Source organism: Cydia splendana, chromosome 5, assembly GCF_910591565.1.
Source record: "Cydia splendana chromosome 5, ilCydSple1.2, whole genome shotgun sequence".
NCBI classification, from domain to species: Eukaryota; Metazoa; Arthropoda; class Insecta; order Lepidoptera; family Tortricidae; genus Cydia; species Cydia splendana.
In genome coordinates, this window is record NC_085964.1 from 13144896 (window position 1) to 13164536 (window position 19641).

Sequence of the window (19641 nt, forward strand, 5' to 3'; positions counted from 1 at the left end):
AAACTTGGCTTAGGCTAAATTATGCTAAAAAATATGCCAGATGCTAAATGGAAAATTTTGGTGCCAGGGTGAGTGAAATTATGCCAGATCTGGCATCATTTATGCCAAGTTGGCAACACTGGCATCTGATAATGGTATGTCCACATGAAACAAAGAATGTCGTGCACTAGACTCACTCGGACGCTAGACGATCCGGTAATGTGAGATCGGCTGAAAACATTCCGTTTCATGTATGACCTAAGCCAGGAAGAAGGTATTTGATTTTTGTTATATTGTGGTATATAATGTCGAAAAACAATTTCCGAGATTATATTTACAAATAAATATATACTTTTCGTATTTTTTATTCATGTTTTACATTTAAAAACGATTATTTATGTTGCTATACAGTCCATTATACGTTAGTTATATTGCTAAAGGAAACTTGAAGTGAGAACTGTCAGTCACTAATAAACATTCCACACCACAAATTCAAATCGATAATTTACTTCAGATACTGAAAATGAAAGTTTTCAGCAAGTCTGTTGATTTGGTTAGCTTAAAATGTTACAACTATGGGTAAAGCTAGCGGATTCAGTTGATATTTCAAAATTACTAAGTTTAAGATTCCAGAATTGTATATAAAATATTACCATAGTAGTGCTACTACAGGGGATAAGATGCTAGGCAGAAAACAAAGTCTTAAAGGGGAACCAGTCCTCGCGGACTACGGTCCCGAAGAGTCCCTTAATGAAAGCGCTGACATAGAATGGGTAAATAAGGTAAGCAAGTGTAAATTGTTGTATGAATTTGCAAGTCTTCTATCAACACTGCACTTTCTCTTGCATCGCAAGGACCATTTTTTACTAAACCGCTAATGTTTTTGTTTATAGCTATGGGTGAGAAGAATTTTAAGACTTTGTGCTCTAACGAGTCTAGTATCTGTATCACTGAATACTCCCAAATCATTTGAAAAATATCCTTCACTTCAAACAATTACTTTTGCTGTAGACTGCTGTGTGACTCTATTTTTCACTGCAGAAATGATTGCCAAAATGCACATAAGAGGAATACTTAAGGTAAAATTAGTTTGATTAAATTTGTTAGTCCTTATTATACATAACATTATCTCCTTCTGTCTGTAATTTATTTTAATTACACTAAGGTGTATTCAGTTAGCTACAAAACACTTCCGAACATGGGTTATTTCCAAATATAACTCATAATTTTATTCTATCTATCATTTTCAGAATCACTTGATGTCTAGAACTGATTTGGAGCTTCCCCAATACACACTACATATTTTTATTTCTACTTCCTATTTTATTGTGTTATTATTTCTGTTAGATTGAGACATTTTATATTGTGGTACATGAATGAAACATGGTTATTATGTTTGGTATGATGGGCTTTATGGTGTCAATTCTGAGGGCCGACTGTGAACCATGTTCGACGTGTTGCCTCCCTCTTTGTCACATTTACTTACTAATTTAGTAGTGTGGCAGAGATGTAACATGTTGAACGTGGTTCACAGTAGGCCTTCTGTTTTAAAAACTGGCCAAGTGCGAGTCGGACTCGCACACACACGAAGGGTTCCATACCATTATCTATAAAAACGGTCACCCATCCAAGTACTGACCCCGTCAGACATTGCTTAACTTTGGTCAAAAATAACTTTTTTTTGTTGTCATTTGTTGTTTCGGAGTCCCACTTAAATCTTTATTCTGTATCTGTGAAAATTTCAGCTGTCTAGCTATCACAGATCACGAGATACAGCCTGGTGACAGACGGACGGATGGACGGACAGCGGAGTCTTAGTAATAGGGTCCTGTTTTACCCTTTGGGTACGAAACCCTAAAAAGTATCAAATTAGAGAGCAAGGTTTTTAGATATGAGTGTGAAAAGGTAAAAAACAGATTGATAACTTGTTGTTTTTTGTAATTTCCAGGGAGATGTAGCCTATTTGAAAGATCACTGGTGCCAGTTTGATGCAACAATGGTGTTTTTCTTGTGGGTATCTGTTTTACTGCAAATGTTTGAGTTGACATTGATTGTGCCAAGATACAGCTACCTCAGCATTTTGAGGGCACCCAGGCCATTAATCATGATAAGATTTCTGAGAGTATTCTTGAAATTTTCTATGCCAAAATCAAGAATTAATCAGATATTTAAGTAAGTAATCCTTCATGATTTATCAATAAAATTAAATACTTAAGTAAAATCTTTGCCCTTGTAATTGTATATGTATATGTCATGGGTAATGCTAGAAGGTTAAGTAAACTTCGGTTTACCGGAGTATATCTAGTATTACCCAAACCTTTTGGGTAAAGTCCGAAATCAATTTTAATAAAAATTGTTTTTGGCATTTACCCATATACATCTAGGTTTAACCAACACTGGCTGGGTAATATTAGAAGTGAGGATGCAAACATCTAACACCTATATAATCTTCTAGTATTACCCGTAAATTATGAGAGATTATATACCTATCAAATATATGAGTGAGCCTATGTGCTTTGATGCTTCTGTATTTCTTTTATTCCCTCCAATTACCTGTCACTAATGTCAAGCTAAATAGTAGTTTTGTGGAGTTTTTTCGTAACCTGTAATTGAAACTATATATTTTATATTAAAAATTAATTTACATTCAAAAGAACTATAGAGATACAAAACAGGCTCTCTAATCAAAATATTGTCAGGTGACAACCAAAACTCACTAATTACAAAAAAATAAACAAATATCAACCTTGTTTTGGTACTAATATGGTTCATAATGGCTCTGAACTTAGTGGTAGTAAGTAGTAATTAGTGAGTTTTACTTGTCACCTGACAATATAGGACACTAATATAACTCTGTGTTTTTTGTCTTGCAGGAGATCAAGCCAGCAGATTTATAATGTGACATTGTTCTTCCTCTTCTTCATGTCACTGTACAGTTTGCTGGGGGTGCAATTTTTTGGAGAACTCACCCATCACTGTGTCAGAAACACAACTAGTCCTAAGTAAGATATTATTAACCACATTATTATTCAAGCACTTTGAAATATTTTAGATGTATATTTGATTGAGCTTGATCCCCATTTTTTGACAGGATTTCCACTTTATCAACTCTATATTAATTATTATGTGTAGAATGCCATGCAGCATATTTTTTTATAAGATTCATACAGGTATATCAAAGTGACTTTGTCCTTGAGAGATGGTTTTAATCCATTAAATGTTTTACCTTAACTCTAGCAAAATATAGTCAATTTTTAAAACACTCCACCACCTGTATGATGTATTGATGTATGTTGATTTTTTTATAGTAGAATATTAAATGTATACTTACTAAACCATAATTAAGCATTGTAGTTATTCTATGAATAAATAGAAAACATATTTATTATTTCATTTGCAACATTCATACAGCATGTAACATTCATTCATGCAGCATTTCAAAAATATTAATAAATATGTATCTTAACTTTCAGTCATATAACAATAAACTCTCTAGCCATTCCGGATACATTTTGTTCACCTGATCCTGATTCTGGCTACCAGTGTCCTAAAGGAATGAAGTGTATGAAACTTAACTTGTCCAAATACATCCAGGGATTCCAAGGATTTGAGGAATTTGGTGAGCATGTAAATTGTATATCTGGTTATTTTGATCGACAGATAGTTTTTATTTGATTTTTAACATTATTGCTGTAATCATAAAGTCTGTATTCCAAGTTGTCTTATTCTATCGTGAAGTGTGTTATTAATGTGGATTTTATTTTGTAAGCGTTAAGATAAACCGAACTGCGCCGTGCATTTCCTCGCAAGGTAACCGTTGTGTGGATCCGCCTAATGGCTACAAATTATTTGTATAACTTTGTTCATAATATTTTTTTTTGTTACAGTGACAAGTTTGTTTACGGTGTACCAGGCATCTTCTCAGGAGGGATGGGTCTTTATTATGTACCGAGCCATTGACTCGTTGCCAACATGGAGGTCTGCTCTTTATTTTAGGTAAGGACACATTTGTCATCACTAAAGATCTTATTCACTGGAGTGTTAGTAGCCGTACTAAAAAGTAATAAGTCCTTGCAAGGGACATATTGGCAGAGTAATTATTTTCCTAAATAGTTGCGTGAGAGTTGGGTGTGGAGCTGGAGATCTACTCCAGTGTATTATTTATCCCTTTGACCGCCAAAAACGTCAGTAGACGCGCGCGACTACAGCCCAATATCAACCTTCTTGTATTCAGACAAGGTTTAGGATGACGCGCCGCACACGATACGCGTGGCGTTGAAATCGTTAATCTGCATTACTGCATACTTCATAAACGTTATTTTCCAGCACCATGATCTTCTTCTTAGCCTGGTTAGTGAAGAACGTCTTCATAGCCGTGATTACTGAAACTTTCAACGAGATACGAGTTCAGTTCCAGCAAATGTGGGGGGTGAGGAACCCGATAACGAAGGGAAGCACCACACAGTTCTTCACTGGGGATGATAACTGCTGGAAACTGGTCACTATTGATGAAAATAAACATTCAGGTAATTTTATACTTTACTACCAACATTTTCTTGCTTATTCGTTTGGTGATGTCCCCTGGGTCACTTTTGAAAAGTGTGATTTTAATAATTATTAAATACCGTAATAAATAGAAATGTGACAATTGTGTCATATAATGGTAATTTTATGCCTTTTGTTTTAAACCAACCCTGGAATTTACAGAACAAATAAATAAGAAAAATTACACGATTTTTATCATTATTCGTAAAACTTCCAACACTGTAATTAGTTAACCTTACATCTTATCATAGTAATTTCTGTAAATTGTGTCATGTAAATTTTAGGCACGGCTCCAGAAATTTTTCACAAAATGTTAAGATCAGCGTATTTTCGACTGCTAGTTATGGGCGTGGTGCTAGCTAATGGCATTATAACGGCTACTATGAATTTCAAACACGATGGCAATCCAAGAGAATTTTTCTATGAGAAATACTACTATATTGAGGTAAAGTAATAAAACTTATCCATTCCATTCCATTCTTTACAATATTAATATTTTTTAACATTCCTTTTTTCATTGTTAAAAGTAATGTGCTAATGCATTTTTTATGTATTACAGATTGCGTTTACTATATTCTTGGATTTAGAGGCACTGATTAAAATATGGTGCCTGGGTTGGAAAGGCTACTTTAAACATTCTGTCCACAAATTTGAACTTCTATTGGCTACAGGAACGACAATTCACATAATACCCCAGCTCTACATGTCAGGCTTTACGTACTTTCAGGTAAAAAAAGTAGATACTTAATCTGTTTTTTTTTTTGCAATGCTTACTTACTGCAATATAATTAAATTAATCTTGTTAAATTTGGGACAATACGTTTGCCTGTAGTCTTTTGTTTATTTCTTGGTGTTGTCCCCTGGGTCACTCTTGAAATGTATTAAGTTGTTAAAATTAGGGTTAATGATAGGGATTATGTAATTCAACTTAGCAGAATGGAATACAATTTTAGCGAGCATACGAGTAATTACGAAAAACATTTTTAGAGACGATAATACAGTTTTTATTGAATGATGGCACAAAAAAAAACAACAAAAATTTTAATTTACTTGTGTACTTTATTTTCAGGTTCTACGAATTGTAAGATTAATTAAAGCGTCGCCGTTATTGGAAGGATTTGTCTACAAGATATTTGGACCTGGAAAAAAATTAGGAAGTCTCATAATTTTCACAATGTGTTTGCTAATTATTAGTTCTTCAATCTCAATGCAGTTATTCTGTTTCTTGTGCGAATTTACAAAGTTTGAGGCTTTTCCCGAGGTAAGCTCTAGTCTAGTTGATAACTGAATTAAAGGCCACATAATACAGACAGAAAGCACGGCTCCCTGCATAGCATCTACATCTCTTTCTTGACCTATTTTTTTAAATGAATGCAGCATTAAACTTTTTATGTTTCAGGCTTTTATGTCTATGTTCCAAATATTGACCCAAGAAGCGTGGGTAGAAGTAATGGATGAAACCATGGTTCGGACAAGTCAGACATTGACTCCTTTGGTGGCTATTTACTTCATTTTATACCATCTTTTTGTCACATTGGTAAGAATTATTTTAATATACCTACGCGTAAACTCGTCCCATCAGCCAGGGGACAAAAGAAGCACAATTTGTTAGAAATGTTGTACTACGTTCTACTAACATGCTTAGGCCCATCATGGAAGTGTCCATAAAGCAAGTACCACAAAGATTATGTTTTGTTTATTGAAATACCATATAACCTAAGTTTTAAGAGTGACCTAAAAGAACGTAACCATGGCAACGAGTGACAAGAAAAATAATTATTGACCCTTTTACAATATGCTCGAAAAAATACCTAATGAACCTAATTTGTATTCCAGATCGTGCTTTCGCTTTTCGTAGCAGTAATCTTGGACAACTTGGAGTTAGACGAGGATATAAAGAAATTGAAACAGCTGAGATATCGTCAACAGAGTGCAGAGATAAAAGAGACCTTGCCATTTCGTCTAAGAATCTTTGAGAAATTTCCTGACAGCCCGCAAATGACAAAGCTGCATAAAGTACCTGGAGACTTCAATTTGCCAAAGGTAATTTTATAATTTCCACTCAACTGTCATTGTTTTCTAGTTATAGCGCTGTAAAACCAAATGAACATTACTCATAGACTAGGAATCCTCTAGACGGAGTTTAGAGCAATTATTTCAAGAAACCGATGCTGCCAAAAATACGGGGGTGCGGGGGACGAGGTGAGCGAGGTCCCGTGCCGTGATTGGTCCGTTCAAAGACACGGACGTCACACAAAGACACTTTCGACTCGAAAATGGAGTAAAACTACCGTATGCGTGGCAGAGGGGGTAGAGCTACTATGCGAAGTCTGGAGGATGTCTTGTCTGTGACATTACTACTGTGATTAGAATCGCGTATAAAATCTCTATAAAATGGACCAATCCATTTTAATGTTAATGACGCGTTGGCTAACTGATTTTTTTTTATCCGGTTTAAATAGGAACGTTTTTAAATACATTGTAACTAAATATGATGTGATACTTTACTCGATATTTATTAGGTCGTAAATCGAAGTAAGTAAATTAATAGTTTGTGCTTATATTTTTGGCATAGAAAATCCAATACTTTTTTTAAACCGGTTTTATCAGGTTCGCGAGTCGTTTATGCGCCAGTTCGTATGCGAAGAGCTCGAGGAAGAAGCCACGGGAGCGCCGCTGAAGCCACGTGCGCCGAACGGCGACGAGTCGCGCCGCGCGTACGTCGGCGCCGACAAGATCTCCTTCCCGTACCGCAAGCGATGTCTGGTTAAGACGCTTGTGGTAGCTCCTCCTTCGCAGCGACCCAGCTCGGCTCTGAGGCGGCATGTTGTCGCTTCTATTATAGAGTAAGTGCAGAATGCGTTAGTGTTGATATTTTGCGTCAATCCGTGTGCGAAGAATTGTAGGAAGAAGCCATGGCATCATTTTTTTTTCTTCACCGTCAATTTATTATAGCATATTTTCGTTTATTTTATAAATTTATGTTCATTTATAATTTATTTATTTTCAGATACCTATTGTTTTTGTTCGTATCCACGTCGTAGTAAAGGTTTTTATTTATTTATTTATTTGGCTGTGATGCCAAATGAGTAATTTATATTAATTCTGCCCTTTTTCATTGCAGAGATTCGAACAATCATCGCATGGTTCTAGGAGATTCCGCTATGTTGGCGACGGGAGGCAAAGCGGGACTAAAGTCACAAGGAACCATTTCTAGTGCGAAACAGTTGCGGGTGGATCAAAAGAAGTAAGTCTCTAGCAGAGATTAATATGCTATGCTGGATGTTTTTTTAACTAATTCAATAATATACGCCAAAAACACTATTGTTTGTTTCACAATTACGAGTAGTTCGAGCTTCAATGGCTCGACCCGAGGACCCCTTATAAGTATAACGAAATTAAGAAAATTCCTTGATATCTTATCAATCAATTTCTAGGTTTGGGTCGCGATCCATAAGGCGGTCTGTGCGCAGTGGCTCCATCAAGCTAAAGCAGACGTACGAGCACTTGCTCGAGAACGGTGACATAGGCGCCGCGTCCCGCGTCGTGCCCTCATCGCGCGCGCGCCCTCCATACCTCGACATTCGTCTGCTGCAGGCCAAGCGACAGCAGGCAGAGATGAGAAGGTAAGCTTTCTTCTTCCATTTTTTTTAAAGGACCATTAGTGTAAAGCAAAAATTAATTGATTGGATAAGATTGCAAGTAGAAAGGCAGAAGCCTTATTAAATAAATAAATATGTTAAATACTCTTATTCTTACGAAACATGCTTGTATGCTCAGGAATCAGCGAGAAGAAGATCTCCGCGAAAACCATCCCTTGTTTGACACGCCGCTGTTAATAGTGCCGAGAGAGTCGAGCTTCAGAAAAATCTGCCGAGCCATTGTGGACGCGCGGTACGATGCTCGCTTGCGAGATCCCGTCACTGGGAATGAGAGGAAGGTGCACTACAAGAGTTTTCAGTAAGTCAATTTTCAGCAATTTTTTATATTACTGAAACAGATGTCGTATTCTAAAGCCATGTGTGACCAAGTCGTCCAATGCCCGAGGCTGAATTCAAATCGGCGTTCATTTGCATTCGCGGCTGACCCCATAACTAGCAGTTAAAGTATAAATATTGACTGTATAAGATTCACATCATTGTTCATTGTGAATTTCCTTTGTTACTCCGTTTCTCCTGGGTCACTCTTGAAAAATAGATATATAAATATAAACTGAATTAGATGTCATATACATTTGACATTACTGTTATATCTTAATTATTGTTTAAATACATAAAAATTAATTAATATTATGTTTCAGTAATTTCCTGGGATTAGTGACTTATCTGGACTGGGTAATGATCATGGTCACTACTCTGTCATGCTTTTCTATGATGTTTGAGACACCCACCTACAGGGTTATGGAAAATTTCGTTCTACAGGTAAGGGTTAAAAAAAAATTAACCAACCGCTTATACAAGTACGTTAGTCGTTTTTGTCATGAATATTTTTATTTTCAGATTGCAGAATACGGATTTGTAATATTCATGAGTTTCGAGTTGGCACTAAAAATCTTAGCCGACGGTTTATTCTTTACTCCGAAAGCGTATCTCAAAGACGCGGCAGCAGTTCTGGATGTTTTCATTTACATTGTAAGTAACTGTTAGATTAATCCTTGTATTGTTATATCCCAGGTGCTAATATGATGGCTCCTCTTCACGTTGGGCCAACCCCAACGCCAACGAGGGACGCAGCCATGCGGTAGAATGAGATAGCAATATCACTTGCTCCCTCTAACGCATAAATGCGTCCCTCGTTGGCGTTGGCGTTGGCCCAACGTGAAGAGGAGCCATAATAGATCCATTTCCCCGATTTATTCTACAGTAATAAGTAGGTTGATTCGGTAGTAAATTGGCCAATCGAATTGTTTTAGGATATCTGGGATATAAAAACACAACTTAAGTAGATTTATCTAGGTGTCCGAACTTCTTTTCAAGATATACTTATATGATTACTTCGCCACTTTAGACTTTTAGAGAAATAAAAAGGAGGAGGGCTAGTGAGATTAAAAAAAAAACCTCATCATCAGTGGACCTTATGTCTGTTGCAAGAAGGATTAAAAACTGTTAATTAACAGTCTGGATGTTCCAGGTATCGCTGACGTTCCTGTGCTGGATGCCGCGTCGCGTGCCGCCGGGTTCGGCGGCCCAGATGCTGATGATCCTGCGCTGCGTGCGTCCCCTCCGTATCTTCACGCTCGTGCCACACATGCGCAAAGTTGTCTACGAGCTGTGTCGCGGCTTCAAGGAGATTCTCCTGGTACGTTTGGATCAATATTTATAACTAACCTCTGGCCGCGACTTCGTCGACTTAGAATGATGAATCCGTGATAAAAACTATCCTATGTAATGTTTAATCTATCTCCATGCCACTGGCAGACAGAGTTACTTTTGCATTTAAAATATTAGTAGGGTTAGGGACTTTGTTACTTGCTGCCAAGGGCGGGCCTTGGTGGATGTGAACCGTCATGGGGCGCTGAAATCAACCGAAATAGGGACCCAGTTTTGAGGGTTGGGTGGCTGTCGCTAGCGGAGGTACAAAGTTTGATCTCTCCCCAAGTAAAAATTGCTGAAGACTGCACTGCCTGTTGATATTTTTTGTGATGTCTCTTGGGTCACTTTTTTATTATTTTTTATTTAAATTGTTTAGTTCGTATTTTATTTGAATAGTTTTTAAATAAAGCCTAAAATGTATGTTTCGATGTTTTACAGGTATCAACGCTTCTTATACTACTGATGTTTGTGTTTGCTAGTTACGGCGTTCAACTATACGGAGGAAGGTAAAATTATTACTGTTTAATAATTTTATAATAAGTGAACTTAAAGTTCCTAATAAAATAAGTCATAATTATTTTCCATTGCGATAGGTTGGCGCGATGCAACGACCCCACGATTTTAGAACGAGAAAACTGTGTGGGAGTTTTTATGAGACGAGTGTTCGTTACTAAGATGAAGATCAGACCTGGGCCGAATGAGACGTTTCCATCTATGCTGGTGCCTAGAGTGTGGTAAGAATATGTATTAATAGATTTAAAATTTTTACTATTTAGATTTAGACTATTTTTTTACATTTAGAAATAGTTTAGTTTTTGAGTCCATCTGAGCTAACCTTTTACCGACTATCTTGGCAGCGACTGACTGTGACAGCATTAACAGCTTTGAATGGTAGTGATTTTTATAAGTCAAATCTATCTGTTTGTTACGTATTACAGGGCAAACCCGAAGCGGTTCAACTTTGATAACATTGGCGACGCATTGTTGACGTTATTTGAAGTTCTTTCATTTAAGGGGTGGCTAGACGTCCGTGATGTCTTGATAAAAGCACTTGGCCCTGTAAGTATATAAATTACTTAACACGAGATTTTTTTAAAGAACTGTTATAATTTTTTTACAATAACGTCGTAATTAAGTCTCTTGAGTCACTTTCAAAAACGAAGTTTTTGTGGCAATGTGGATTAAGACTTGGCAAATTAAAATAAGAAAAGAATGTATAAAGAACAGTCTTTCTAACAACGCCATACCTGAACATTTATCATCTTCTCACGTACTTAGATAGAATTAAAGCAACAAAATTTTGATCAGCCTAATGATTCTGTACGATACATAGTTACTCATCTTATGACACACCTTGTGGTTTATTTTTCGTCACTTAATTACACCTTAATGTACCTTATACCTATGTTAATTTAATTGATGAATTTGCAGATGCACGCCATCTACATACACGTGTACATTTTCCTCGGGTGCATGATTGGGTTAACCCTGTTCGTCGGCGTCGTGATTGCCAACTATTCCGAAAACAAAGGCACCGCCCTGCTTACTGTGGATCAAAGGAGATGGTATGCTCATACTATTCTTTATTCATATCAACTCTTAGTTTAGGTTTTTTACATTATGCATATAAAAATAAAATGTAAAACTACATAAAAAAATAATAACCTATTGATATGTGGCAAATATATACATTGTATAAGATATGATTGTAAAGTTTTCGTGCTTAGAATTTGACAGCTAATGTAGATGGCTGTCCTGGGGCGCAAGGGTTTTTAAATTACAATCCTTTGGTAACTGTATTTTTTGTGTGCACAGGTGTGACTTAAAAAAGAGATTGAAAATTGCCCAGCCGCTGCATTTGCCACCGCGACCGGACGGGAGGAAAGTGCGTGCCTTCGCTTACGACGTCACGCAGCATATAATTTTCAAGAGGTTCATAGCAATAGTCGTGCTTATTAACAGTGGATTGCTAGTTGTCACTGTAAGTACGGATAATTTCCCTTTCAGATGACTGTTAGATGAAACGAACCAAAATGATTTCTTACGATCAATTACGATGGCCTTATAAATAGTCCTGTTTTATTTAGAAGGGTTTATCATATGTTAAAATGTAGCCATGGTATTATGTCAAGTCAAGAAAGAACCGAGAGCTAATTTAATTTGTAATTTGGGTTATTTAAAAATAAATTGCACTGTTCAACTTTCAGTGGTCTCGCGACTCTTCGTTAACAGAGCAGCTGGCGTTAGTATCGGCGCTGCTGACGCTAGTGTTCGTGACGGAGGTGCTGCTGAAGACCGTGGCGTTCACGCCGCGCGGCTACTGGCAGAGCCGCCGCAACCGCTACGACTTGCTCGTCACCGTGGCCGGCTGCATCTGGGTGTTCATGCATTTCACGCTCAAGGTAGGTACTCTACAGTAGATCAGGCGGCCTAGCCAAGGTGCGCCATCGAATCGCTTTGTGTCTCTCTATCACTCTTCCATATTAGTGTGACAGTGACAGTTGCGTTTCGTTCGCTACAGAGCGTAAGCGATTGGCATGTTGTCTGCGGGGCCAGTTCGTTAGTATCGGCGCTGCTAACACTAGTGTTAGTGGAGGTGCTGTTGAAGACCGTGACGTTGGCACGTCCGAAAAGACAATCAAAATTCCACTTTAAATTTTAAACCTCAAGGTAGTTTATTGATAGTCTAATTTAGGCCCTTGGGATTCCAGGGATTAAAGCTGCAAATTCCTTTAATATTTTGTTACAAGTATCATTACCATCGAATATTATACATTAAAGTAAGTAGAACTAAATTGTCTCCTGGGTAACGGGAACGGGCTATAATATAACTAAATAATGAAGTACAAATATAAATTAAAGATTAGTGAACTGTAGTCTAATTCATAAACGCCTGTATAATAAGCACTAAATAGTAACCCCCCTTATTCATAAAACTTGACGAGCCAGATTTAGCTAAATTATGTTTTATCCCTTTCTTACAAATATGTAAGTCAAAATTACAGATAAAGAGAAACGATTCATAGCTAATTTAGGCTTGTAATGCGTTTTTGAATAATTAATTTTAACTGTACTATACATTTTGATTTACCTAAGTATATAAAAATATGATTGTCAATTATTTAATATGTTTTGAAAAGATTTCAATGTACTAACATGTAGCAATAGCGAACTGTGCCTCGTTTACTAACCAACAATGTTTTATAGAATTTAATGTTTTGAAATGAAGATATATATTTTTTTATATACTTTCCAGATAAAAAAAAATATATATCTTCATTATATGAACTTTCCAGAATGACCTATCGTACTTCGTGGGGTTCATGGTGGTGATCCTCCGTTTCTTCACGATCACGGGCAAGCACACGACGCTCAAGATGCTGATGCTGACGGTCGGCGTGAGCGTCTGCAAGAGCTTCTTCATCATCTTCGGCATGTTCCTGCTGGTGTTCTTCTACGCGCTGGCCGGGACCATCGTCTTCGGGAACGTTAAATATGGCGAGGGGATTGGGAGGTCAGTATCAATAAAGTATCTCGTATGCTCATAAATTTGCGACGCGATAATACCTACATTGAAATGCGTTACATAAATAAATAAAACATTTATTCATGGAAACAGCATATTTTCTTTTAGGTACAACCTCCGCCAAACTGTATAACAGTTATTATATTATTGTAGGGTCTGTGCGTAAAGAAATACGTTAGTTTGAATTGTTAGTTGTATTTTATAAAATTGTTGATGTATTGTTATTATTTTTGCTTGTATGTAAATTCAATGTTGACGTGTAAAAGTGCCCTTGTGGCCTATTTGCTGAATAAATGTTGAAGTTTGAAGAAGTTTGAAAGAGAAGAGTCGTACTCCCCTACATTTCACGACTATTCTCTTTCCGCACAGACTATATTACCTACGCGTAGTTTACAACCGCAGATGATGAAAATAAATAAGATTCATTGACAATATCCTGCGATAATTGCCCGGTTATAGTGGCTAATGGCCTACTCGTACAATGTAAGTGATTGTTTTTGACTGCTGAAATAGATGGCGCAGTACTGTGCCTTCTTTTTTTTGGTCACTGGATTGACAAACTGACTTCACAGGGTTACCGCGAAATGTACGGAGTTGTACTGCGCCATCTATGTCAACTATCAAATTCGAAGCGAGAATTTGGCTTACACTTTACACATTAAACTTTAGGTTTATACAGTAAATCTTTGGTCTTTAGTATATGTTAGTGAACTTGCTCGTTTCTTACAGACGCGCAAATTTCAACTCACCGATCCACAGCGTAGCAATGTTGTTCCGCATAGTGACGGGCGAGGACTGGAACAAGATAATGCACGACTGCATGGTGGCGCCGCCGTACTGCACGCCCGCCGACAACTACTGGGAGACCGACTGCGGGAACTTCACTGCGTCGCTGGCTTATTTCTGCACCTTCTACGTCATCATCACGTATATCGTGCTGAATCTACTTGTGGGTATGTATGGGTACTGCACTTCTACATATTTAGCATGAAATATTGTTCGATGCACTCCACCAGGCTACAGAACGGGACCGATGGAGACAACTAGTTGACGGAATCAAACGGAGTCACGATCCTCAGCAAAGAGGGACCGATTAAAGAGAGAGAGAGATTGTTTGAGTTAGAGCAATTACTAAAAATGCAGTTGTGGACAATTAGGAGTTACAATGTCATTTTTATTTAACTCTGGATCCCAGGTATTTAAATTTGCCCGCCTAAAACGGACCTTTAGGATTTAAATTTAGAATTGAATTTTGTTTGTCACTGCGGACGCGATATATGGCGTCCTTTAGACTCAAGGGATTAAAGTTTAAATTTGAATAAGTTTTTTTGGACTACCTACTGCTGTATGTTCAAATAGTATATACGTTATAAGTACAGTACAATTTATTCTTCCAGCTATTATCATGGAGAACTTTTCATTATTTTATTCGAACGAAGAGGATGCTCTGTTGTCATACGCCGACATCAGGAATTTCCAGAACACCTGGAATATTGTCGACGTGCATCAAAAGGGCGTCATACCTGTTAGAAAGGTAGGCTTACATAATAATGCAATATGTTGTCTATAGCTCTTTCGCCGACTTTACCTATAGGTACTGCACCATGCGAATGTTATAATTAATATTTAACCTGTTTTATTCCAGGTCAAGTTCATTCTGCGCCTATTGAAGGGTCGATTGGAATGCGATACGCACAAAGAACGTTTGTTATTCAAGTACATGTGTTACGAACTAGAACGACTTCATAATGGCGAAGATGTCACTTTCCATGATGTAATAAAGTAAGTTGGTTTGTTGACTAAAAGTTGTTAGTTTAAGAATAATCGTACGTGGTGTTATTAGGTAGGTTAACTAGAAAGTTCCCTCACTACAGACACTCCAATTATCTTAAAAAGTCGCGAGATTTAAATAAATAAAGGATTGCCATCGCTATACAGCGCGGGAATGCTGCCTGCGCGATGGGCACCTTGCCGAGGGGCCTAGGCTTAGAAGGTAGGTTTTAGGGATTTTTATTTTTTTGTTAGGTTTAGTTTTAGTTAATTTATTTTATAAGGTACTTGTATTAAGTTTGTTGTATAATAAATAAATATTATAGGACATTCTTACACAGATTGACTAAGTTCCACAGTAAGCTCAAGAAGGCTTGTGTTGTGGGTACTCAGACAACGATATATGTAATATATAAATACTTAAATACATAGAAAACAACCATGACTCAGGAACAAATATCTATGTCAACACACAAATAAATGCCCTTACTGGGATTCGAACCCAGGACCATCGGCAGATTTAACTCTTTTAAAATAATCTTGACCTCAGCGGGAACTATTCCCGCTATGAGAGTTTAAATTTCTGTTGCTATGGAAGTATGGAACTTACTCATAGCAGTTTAAAACAAATGATAGTATAATATACTACAGATCGTTGATGGTTCCCAGTAAGTTTTTTAGATGATTCCATCGTAAGTCGTTATGTCATAAATTATTACAACTCCTCAACCGAATTACACTATAATACCGTATGTTCTTCAATGCAAAGTTGTTTTACATAATTGTTTTCCTCCGTATTTTCACGGAAACGTACGAACGTGTCTTGCTATTTCAGTCAATCTAAGTACAAAAAGTACTGAGGTTGACTGAAGTAGCATGACAAATACGAACGTTTCCGAGAAAATAAGAAGGAAAACAATTATGCACTACATCTGTAAATAATTATGTAAATGCTTACAGTATGCTCTCATACCGCACGGTGGACATTCGCAAATCGTTGCAAATGGAAGAGTTACTCGCCAGAGAGGAGTTCGAGTTCCTCATAGAGGAGGAGGTTGCGAAGCAGACTATCCGCACCTGGCTCGAGGGCTGCTTGAAGAAGATACGCGCTAACAGTAGCGTTAGTATTACTTTATTTATGATTTGTGTTGTTGTCTTTCGTGTAGCAGTGTTAAACAAAACACAGTAATTGGCTTGATATACAAAAAAGCATACAATGACGATGTTCTCAAATTAAATATTTTTGAGTAGCCTTTAAAACAGACTTTGCAAAAGTGACCCAGGAGAGATGTCATAAATAAGTTGACAACCAGACAAAGAAAATCATATAAAAATTTTAGCGCTTCATTTTATTCTATTCTTTCAGATGTAAGGATTTCATCAACTAAATACATTGTATATATATATTATTAATGACTTCTCTTTGATTACAGAAACAGCAAACGAGTTTAATAGCCGGTTTAAGAAAGACTAATGAGCAGGTGGTCGATATGGCTGAAAAACTGGAGAAAGAGAAACAGGAAGCAGAAGCCCAGGTAAATACAATACAAATACTCCTCATTTCACACCTTAATACAGAAAACAATACAAATTTATATTTTCTAATCTCATATTGACTGTCATACACAGTAATACACACTAAACTATACACAGTAACCAAAATCTCAACAGTGCTTTCCAGCCCAATATTTCATTTCTCCGCAATACTTTCATGCATCAAAAGTAACGAGCTAATCATGAATTTATTCCTGCAGCAGATCTGCGCTCTATTTTTTTAATTAATCACTGCAGTGTCTGGTTTTCCCTCTTACAGATTGTTTAAAAACAGGAAACACTTTTGTATGTAGTTGTGCAGTTATTTTTACCTATTATTGTCTGTATTTGCAGCAGGCCAGCGCCAACGCCGGTCGTACGGAAATCACAGAGTCCACATCTCAACCAGCTATATCGAGTAAGAAATTAAACTTTAAGCAAATTATTTAGTTACTGCATCAAAGTATTTCAATGAAGTTTATATTTCAGACATAACATCGTCCTTTGATTCGCAACCTAAGAGATCATCCACGAAGCAGCCCTTCAAAAGACCCGGCTTACCATCCATCGCGATTTTACCGAGGTACAAACACATTACCTATTTAAAGTACTTGGCTATATTTCCTTTATTAATATATTTACTTTAACTTCACGATGTTTTTTAAACAATACTGTTAATATTATACCTGTGGATGTCATATTAAGTTTTCTAATATGATTATCTGTCTTTCGCAGGCCTGAAAGTCCGGAAAGCAAAAAGAGATATTTGCAACCCACTTTGAGCGATCCCCATCCGGCTCTCAATAAAAAATCTCCACGTAAGCCCAAGCAACTTTATTAGATTAGGCTTTAAATACTGATTGCAATAAACATGAGGATTCGTTTATAACTCACGAAATTATGCTATATTAATGCCACTATGCTATTCATACACTCATTATTGAAAGTAAGGCAAGCTGGTTGACAGGTGCGTCCGTATGTAGGTATACAGTCGAACACGAAAACAAAGAAAAAAGCAAAATTCACCTACGCCAGACACCACCACTAACCACACCACCAGGGCCCAGTTTTATAAAGTTACAAGTTACAAGTTTACAGGCGTTTACTGGCAACACTTGCTCCGTTTTTTACAATTTGCGTTTTATAAAAGTACTGTGTTACAATTTTACAGGTTACAGGTACAAGTGCCTGTAGCTCAACCATAGACGAAAATATGGGAGTTTAATAGTTTTAAACTCATAATCGAACAAGCGTTTTATAAAAATATTGTAAATTACAAGTGTAGATTGGTACACTTGTAACAAAAACTGACATACGTCTTGAGTCCTGTAATTCTTAATTTTTAATTAAAATTATTCGTTTTTTGAGCGATTTTAAACTTTACTCTTTATTGTTAGGCACCAACGCCAACGATTTTGCCAGGGCATGCATACTTTTCCATGCACTGACCTTATCAGTTTTTGTTAATGTATCTGAAGTATATAGTAAATAGGAAATAAAGTGACAATATGTTTGATATTGATTTTATTGATGATATCGTTTTATTTTATCTACTAGGAAACGGAAAGGTTTGGTGCCGATATTTGTCGTTGATTTATTAGCATTCGTCTCTTTATTTAAGTATAGTGCATTCACATTATGGTAAAGTGTACTATTCATAATTTTCGATACACAGCGTACTTATCTTTGAGCCGCTACCGAAACGATACATTTTATAATGTAATGTGAAACAGTATTTATTTACTTATTAGGTAAATATTTCATGAAATCTAACTTAATCTGAATCTGAAAACGGCCCGAAAAGTATATCCTTGGCATCGAACACCGCTCTCAACCACTCGATTTTTCCTTCATTTCTGGGCATTTTTCCAATAATTCATATTTTACAGCAAACAATAACACAGCATTTAGTAGAGCACAGAGTATCTATTGACAGACGTTTTTTTTTAAATAGTGATGTCCTTCACACCTGTAGATTTCACATGTAATCGAGATTGACCGTGGTTCTTTACAACTGTAATTATCTATGTGTATTTATAAAACACCTGTAGCCGTTCACAGTGCATTACAGGTGCATGTAGCCTGTACTCTTGTAACCTGTAACTTGTAACTTTATAAAACTGGGCCCAGACCGCAGCGCACATCCTTGCTTCCACAGGCCTCGAATCACGGATTTGATTGGTTCCAATCGTGTAATGATTGCGCGATACCTATGATATTTTACAGTACATATGGTGCTATTTTACCACCCTAGGGCCGGATTAAGGACAATACGTGCCTATGTTAAAAATTTAAGGGTCCATATGTCCTGTAAAACGTTGTACAATACACGTGTGAAAAGGTAATTCGCAACTCGTGTCGTACAAAATATAGTACACTTGTATCGTAATATACAGTCAACTGTAAAAATATGGGTGTAGACAACTTACTCAAAAATATGTCCCATAGTTCTTAATTCAGCTGACTTAAGAGTTATGGGACATATTTTTGAGATGATTTGTACACCCATATTTTTACAGTTAACTGTGCTATATTTTGAAGTAAATCAAATGTGTCAGTAATCAGTATGTTTCTCCGTCAGCCTTGGTGAAGAGCAACACGCGGCCGGCGCAGGCGCACAACAGCCCCCTGGCGGCGCGCGCCGAGCAGCCGGCGCTCAGCGACGTGCACTCCTGGTGGGGCGCGCAGCTCGCGAGGCACGCGCTGCAAGACCTAGACTAGTTATTCACATTTGTCGACTAGTCATGTACACATTGGTAGGCCTTATCTCGTTGCAGAAAGGTTCATGTATGGTTAGATTTATTTAGCCGAGTCGATGATAGTACATGCGCGCTAGTAAGGCGGAATGTGCCACCGCTGGCCAAATTTCGATTATTTAATTTTAATTAATAGTTATTTGAGAAAAATCATGCGGGTAGTCTTAACTGTCAACTACTATCACTTTTATGAGCAAGACTAATGAGCAAGTAAAGCAAA

The 19641-nt window shown here is 37.1% G+C and overlaps 1 protein-coding gene across 2 annotated transcripts; it reads left to right on the forward strand.

Annotated features, from left to right (window-relative positions):
* Positions 1 to 441: 441 nt before the first annotated feature.
* LOC134790719 (sodium leak channel NALCN) lies at positions 442 to 19516 on the forward strand. Of its 2 annotated transcripts, none has more exons than XM_063761628.1 (35): positions 442 to 761; positions 873 to 1058; positions 1928 to 2151; positions 2853 to 2981; positions 3453 to 3598; positions 3867 to 3975; positions 4306 to 4505; positions 4809 to 4969; positions 5084 to 5251; positions 5594 to 5785; positions 5924 to 6061; positions 6361 to 6567; positions 7135 to 7370; positions 7649 to 7771; positions 7962 to 8150; positions 8305 to 8484; positions 8825 to 8945; positions 9024 to 9155; positions 9655 to 9822; positions 10275 to 10342; positions 10430 to 10570; positions 10775 to 10895; positions 11268 to 11401; positions 11652 to 11817; positions 12044 to 12238; positions 13133 to 13350; positions 14092 to 14315; positions 14760 to 14896; positions 15008 to 15144; positions 16093 to 16252; positions 16566 to 16667; positions 17023 to 17083; positions 17155 to 17248; positions 17401 to 17483; positions 19247 to 19516. In XM_063761628.1, the coding sequence occupies exons 1-35, from the start codon at positions 660 to 662 to the stop codon at positions 19384 to 19386; spliced, it is 5292 nt and encodes a 1763-aa protein (XP_063617698.1). In that variant the 5' UTR covers positions 442 to 659; the 3' UTR covers positions 19387 to 19516. The 2 variants fall into 2 exon arrangements, with proteins under 2 accessions (XP_063617698.1, XP_063617697.1); XM_063761627.1 differs by having other exon boundaries at positions 17020 to 17083; positions 19247 to 19515.
* Positions 19517 to 19641: the final 125 nt, after the last annotated feature.

What these genes read in the sequence shown, in the direction of transcription:
- LOC134790719 (XM_063761627.1), top strand. Translation starts at nt 660, where the DNA reads ATGCTAGGCAGAAAACAAAGTCTTAAAGGGGAACCAGTCCTCGCGGAC. An exon ending in CAGCAGGCAGAGATGAGAAG is followed by an intron (nt 8,151 to 8,304) that starts GTAAGCTTTCTT and finishes TTGTATGCTCAG; the next exon opens with GAATCAGCGAGAAGAAGATC. An exon ending in TGGATGTTTTCATTTACATT is followed by an intron (nt 9,156 to 9,654) that starts GTAAGTAACTGT and finishes TGGATGTTCCAG; the next exon opens with GTATCGCTGACGTTCCTGTG.